General features: G+C 38.0%; 1 protein-coding gene across 1 annotated transcript; it reads left to right on the top strand.

Moving 5' to 3' along the window:
- The first annotated feature begins 379 nt into the window (after window positions 1–379).
- On the top strand, window positions 380–5111 carry spcs3 (signal peptidase complex subunit 3). The gene is made up of 5 exons (XM_056585622.1): window positions 380–668; window positions 3038–3113; window positions 3276–3350; window positions 4273–4388; window positions 4827–5111. The coding sequence occupies exons 1-5, from the start codon at window positions 526–528 to the stop codon at window positions 4957–4959; spliced, it is 543 nt and encodes a 180-aa protein (XP_056441597.1). The 5' UTR covers window positions 380–525; the 3' UTR covers window positions 4960–5111.
- Window positions 5112–6000: the final 889 nt, after the last annotated feature.

Raw genomic sequence — 6000 nt, 5'->3', positions numbered from 1 at the left:
GAACAGTCAATATTCACATTGACTTTCAAATTATACTGGCTATAAATTATTTACTTTTATAATTATTCGGCCTACTTTGAACTACAGTGGAACAGTAGGTCAAGCCAAGTGTTTTGAAGTAAATTTGAGTTCAATATATAACTTACTAAGGCACTTACTTATTTTGCACGAATAGATTTTGATAAATAAAGCACACTAGCATGCAAACTAACTGGTTATGAGTGTAATCATCCTTCTCAAGGAAACTGTTTAAGAACCAATTTCGTCTACTATATTGTTATTTTCCTTTATTTATGTGTACTTTGTGTTATTTATGACTCGCTCGAGTCCAGGTGGGGGCGATAATGCACCATGCTGCTGGTCATGCAGGCAGCTGATCAGCGAGCAGAGGAAGAAAGCTTTCGCACAGGCTTCCGCGTTACACTTCCGGGTACTACAGATAGATCTTTCAACGGCCACAAGCCGGAGTACAAAGCAATTGTTTTTATTTCCCCGAGTTTTTTTTGTACTCGCCCTTTTTACAGAATGAATACTGCTTTGTCGAGGGCCAATTCCCTGTTCGCCTTCTCCCTGAGCGTGATGGCTGCGCTCACCTTCGGCTGCTTCATCACAACAGCCTTCAAAGACAGGCGGGTTCCCGTGAACGTCCACGTCTCCAGAGTTATGCTGTAAGAACCCTTTAAAACCCCAGTGTTGTAAATCAAACCATCTCAAAAGGCATGTGGGTTCTTCATTTAGAGATGTGTTTTAAACCTGATACCGTAGTGCATTTCTTTCGTTTCAAAATGTGCGTGATTACGTTTAAAAAATCCTTCTTCAAAGACTGACTGGCCTTTCGTATTCAACACAAACCCGATCAGTATACTATACTACTGTACTATTATATTACTGGGTCTCATAGTGATCTCATTGGAAACATTGAGGCAGAATAGAAGGCATTGTTTATATTTGCACCCCGGTCTCCTGTAGTGACGGGTCATTGAAGATATGCACACTGCCTGTCGTTATCTCACCAGACCGTTATAACACCAGATGTTCCCCCTGCACTATGCTACATTAAATTAGCATGTGCTTACAAAGTCCGAAGTAACATCACTGAGAAATTATAAGTGGCTAGCTCACATGCTTTTCTAAACATCAGCCTAATTTCGTTGTTAAGCGAATTAAAACCTGACATAGGAAGTACCATCGATGCCTAGCTCCTAGTAACACGTTGGTGTCATTAGATCCTACTTTGGTGTGTAGTGCAATACATCAGGCCTGCCATGTTTGAGTGGCTGGTGGTAAGTGATTGACAGGCCCTCTGTCCTGTCTTTTAAACTAATTATTTTAAGATTTGATTATGCAAAACTTATGTTACACCATAGAACAAGGGCTAACACAAGCACCTAAACTAAAGGTTTGGCTTATGTGTTGGTGATAACCAACACATAAGCCATAATAATAACTGCCATCAATGGAATATTTGAATATTTGTATTCTTATTCTTCTAACATCACAAGTGTGAGTGTCCAGGCATATGTGTGCTTGATAGATCAGTCTACCATTGGTTTTTCCACTCTACTATACAGCCCAGCACGGCTGGGATTTGCATTTCCAGTACCGGGTATCGTGCTTGAAGGTGTGTCTTTAACTTATGACGCGCTTGTCTAGAGTCTACGCCACAACACTCACACTTGTATTGCCTATTTATTTAGTTTTATTTAATATCCTACCATAATTTGGCCGATACCGATATCCGATGTTCATTTTGCTGTTATGGCTGATAACCGATATTTACCGCTATCGATATATGTTTTTAAAAGAAAGATTTTGTACAGACTGAAAATCATGCAAACTGAATTTTTGATTGTCTTCCTTTATTTTCAGAACGTATTTAACTTCCAAATAAGAAGGTTACAGAGCTACCATAAAACATAAGTAACCAACCTTTACCAACCAACCTATACTCCAGTGTCTATAGCATATAATCGCGTTGTCTGATTACAGTTTAATTCATTTGACACAAATTTACCTGCTCTCGTTTCGAAGAATAATCACCGCGCCATTCGTTTCAATGGGAATCGCGACGGTCTATAATTTCAACATAAAATGTACATATTTATAATTCGAAATTCGTCCCAGCCTTTATACTACAAATAATATAGGGTCTATAGCATATAACCACGTTTTCTGATTACAATTTAATGTAACAGTTAGGACAACATCGCTTATTACCACCGCAACTGCAAATTAACCAGACGGAGATAACCATGACAATCGATCAAACAAATTTTCTTTTTGCGATCATTCTGTGTGCGCATCCGCCGTGTTGATAAACAAAAATAATCCCCCTGTACACATAACCAAATCCCCCTCCCCCTCCACCTGCACAATGTTTCAAAGACATTTCCTAGAGTGCCTTGATATTGGAAAAAAAATTGATGAATATCAATATCAGCGATCTAATAGTTTGAAATATTGTCCAATGTCCAGGCTTTACAACAAGACTAATCTTAACGAAATCTGTCGTATTTCAACAATCAACCTAAACTACAATCACAATGTAATATAATATATTTGATCAGACTTATACCTTTTTAATCTTCCTAGCTCATTGTGACAAGCGAGGCCCGATTGATAGATTATCTATCAATACTATACTTACTTGGCATTTAAGCATAGCCAATGAAAGTGACAACCTGGGGGTATTTTTCAAAAAAAAATTACATTGCGTGCTCAATTTCATTTCATCACTTTTTTAACATATAAATATTTTTATTAGAAAATGGTTCACAAATGGTTCTTGTCCTTGTTCTTATCTATGTAGGATAACATTCAGGTACTGCAGCATTAAGTCATTTTTGCATGGAATATAATTTTTTGTGAACCATTCGCATGCATCACACATACATTTCCTTTAATTGCAGTATGTAATAAAGCAGGGTGATTTCATAAAATACATCTTAGAAATTCATTTATAACATAATGCTCTATGATTAAGATGTTGTTTTAACTTTCTGTCTGTTTTTCTACCTTAATGACCTCCTTTTAACAGTAAGAATGTTGATGACTTCACCGGTCCCAGAGAGCGTAGTGACCTAGGTTTCATCAACTTCGACCTCTCTGCAAATATCCTTTTGACTAGTTATTTTTAGCCATGCCATCACATTTTGTTGTTTGTCTTAAACTTGTATCTAACTATTTAGTTTCACATATTTTGTTTTCTAAATATTGGTTGGATGTTGCTGTAAGACACTTGAGATCTGTTAAATGCCCCTTAACCATTCATACATTTGCAGCCAATTTTCGATTGGAATGTCAAGCAGCTCTTTCTTTATCTTTCTGCAGAGTACGCTACTAAGAGTAATGTAAGTTATGGTTCCCATTCAAACCTGTACCCCTGTCTGCACACAGCACTTATGTTTGCATGGAAGCAAAAAATTCAGTGTGTAGATTTGAATGGCATCGTGCGGATCAGACTTGGCAAAAATGTAATATAATATTCTTAAGTATGTTTTAATTGTGTATAATCCCATGAAAATAAGAGAAGGCATGTTACCATTACCTTAGTTGGAGTTTATATCGTTCCTTTATATGTTTCGGGGTAAGAGTTGTAGTAGGGAGAAGTGCATGCTATCCCCATGGCTACGACACATTTGTGATTAAAAAAAACAAAACCTCACAATTGGGGGCATCCCGGTGGTTCACCGGGTAGAGGGCGAACCATTAAGGCCCAGTCCTGATCACAGCGGGTTCGATTCCTGCCCGTGGTCCTTGCTGCATGTCTTCTGCTCTATCTCCCATACCTTCCGTTCTTTCGAGATGAATGATCAATGCATTTAACAGATAATTATAAGTCTATGAATGTAGTTTACCATTATGGATGTAGTAAGAAGACTTTCAGACACTTAGACACAAATAGGCTTTTACTTCCTTTTATATCCGACTAAGGGTGAGATTCTACATCCAACATCCGACATATGGCTAAATATGCATTCATAAAATAAGACATAACATTTTCATCAAATGTACACTAAATGGCCTGTACATTATTTTATTTATTTTTACCATGTGGTGAGCCTGTGGAATTTGAATACAATGATACAGAATAAAACCCTCCTTCTGTTAAAAAATTCTAACCTATATGTGCAAAATATATTAAGCCTGTAGTTTTTAATGTAGCATTGCACTGAAATCTAAAACCATTGTCCTCCTACATCTGTATTTTACTATTGAAGCATGTCCTCTCGGTAAAGACGGTGTGTGTGTCTGTGTGTGTTTGTGTTGCAGTCTCTCAACCAGGTAGTGCTGTGGGACAAGATTGTCCTTCGAGGTGAAAACTCCAATTTGGTCCTCCGAGACATGAAGTCCAAATACTTCTTCTTCGATGATGGTAATGGACTAAGGTAAGCTGCACAACTCTCCTTATTTGCTAGGTAAGGGAGGACAAATATTTCCATTGAAGTGTAGGCACCCGATAATGGACAACTTTTGCATTTCCAAACTAGACTATCGTACAATGTGATATGAAATATGAAAAGCCTTTTTATATAAAAATATGGACAATTAGCTAAAGTAGAGGAAGTCACAATATTCTATTTCTTGATCCTAGTAATAACATTGTAAAGCAGAATCCCCTTTCTTTCATATGCCATCTTTTTAAATAACCTGGTGAATTCACTTCAACCTTCCAAAGAAGGAGGCCTCACCTGCCTAGTCCAAATTACATAGTGTAGACCTTTTTAAAAAATCTTGACTATGTCTGCTTTTTTGCAACTGTTCTCTTCAATGTTCTTTGCTGCTGGTATACTGTGTTAGCTAATCCATATGTGTATACCTTTTAGGGCTAACAAGAACATCACTCTGACCTTGTCTTGGAATGTAGTTCCCAACGCTGGAATACTCCCATTGGTATCTGGGACTGGCTTTGTCAGTCTCCCCTTCCCAGAAACCTATGAGACCACCAAGAGTTACTAATTGAGACCCTTAAAATGCGGGACGCAAACGCTGCCTTAATGCAGCTTGTTTGGAATGTCAGCCGTACCCATCTGCAGTTGTAAATGGTTTTCTTTTTTGTGAAAAAATAAAATCTGAATTGTGTTTCTGGATATTTTATTTTTACAGTCTAACTTGAGAATACAAATAGTATATATGGCTGGAAGTGAATTACAAGAGTTGGTTTGGACACAAATGTTATCTCTAATAATATTCTCAACCAAACATACTAAACGGTTTTGCCCTATGGCCAACTGTAGTATTGAAGCAGAATGCTTTTCCCCAAACACATAACATACAACATACATAACTAGTGGGTGCTGCACTGTACTGTCTCCGCACACTCTGTCTGAAGCCGTTCTCTCGCTCTCTCTATCTCCCTTCTTTGCTTCCTCTCACGTTTTGTTTAATCCAGCACGAAAATAGTCTGAGAAACACTCCCATTCAAAATGCATTGTTTTACATTTTGTTCTGTATAGTACGTAAAAGTCGATATTTCGTCGTAAGGGACGGGGTTAGTTTCAGATTTTGAGGAGGTCTGCTGCAAAAATCGTAGTGTCCATTATACACGGCACATACCCTTTGTTATATTTGAGGTTTTGACGTATACATAACTAGAGGGTGCACTGCACTATCTGCGCAAACCTACGCGGTTTGAAAGTCGTTCTGTGTAGCACGAAAAAGTCGGAGAAACGCTCCAAATCCAAATGCATAGGTTTACATTTCATTCTGTTTAGCACGAAAAAGTCGGACAATCGTGCTCTGGGACACGATTCAATAGGTTAATTTTCTTGAGCATTAGCACGAAATTGCCGTTGATACCGGGTTGGGCCATAAATTAACCCACTTGTTTATTGGATTTGTGTCCAAGATGATATGGACGGTTAATTTTACTGTCATTTGAAAATTTGTCTCATTGAATTACTATTACTCGACCCGGTGAAATTATAGCCGGCTGACCAATCACAGAGCTGCATCGCATTTTCTTCCCAACCACGGCAGACTCAGCAGCATTCTGATTTA

The sequence above is a fragment of the Gadus chalcogrammus genome, chromosome 3, assembly GCF_026213295.1.
Source record: "Gadus chalcogrammus isolate NIFS_2021 chromosome 3, NIFS_Gcha_1.0, whole genome shotgun sequence".
Lineage (NCBI taxonomy): Eukaryota > Metazoa > Chordata > Actinopteri > Gadiformes > Gadidae > Gadus > Gadus chalcogrammus.
This window is presented reverse-complemented; position numbering and strand designations above follow the sequence as displayed.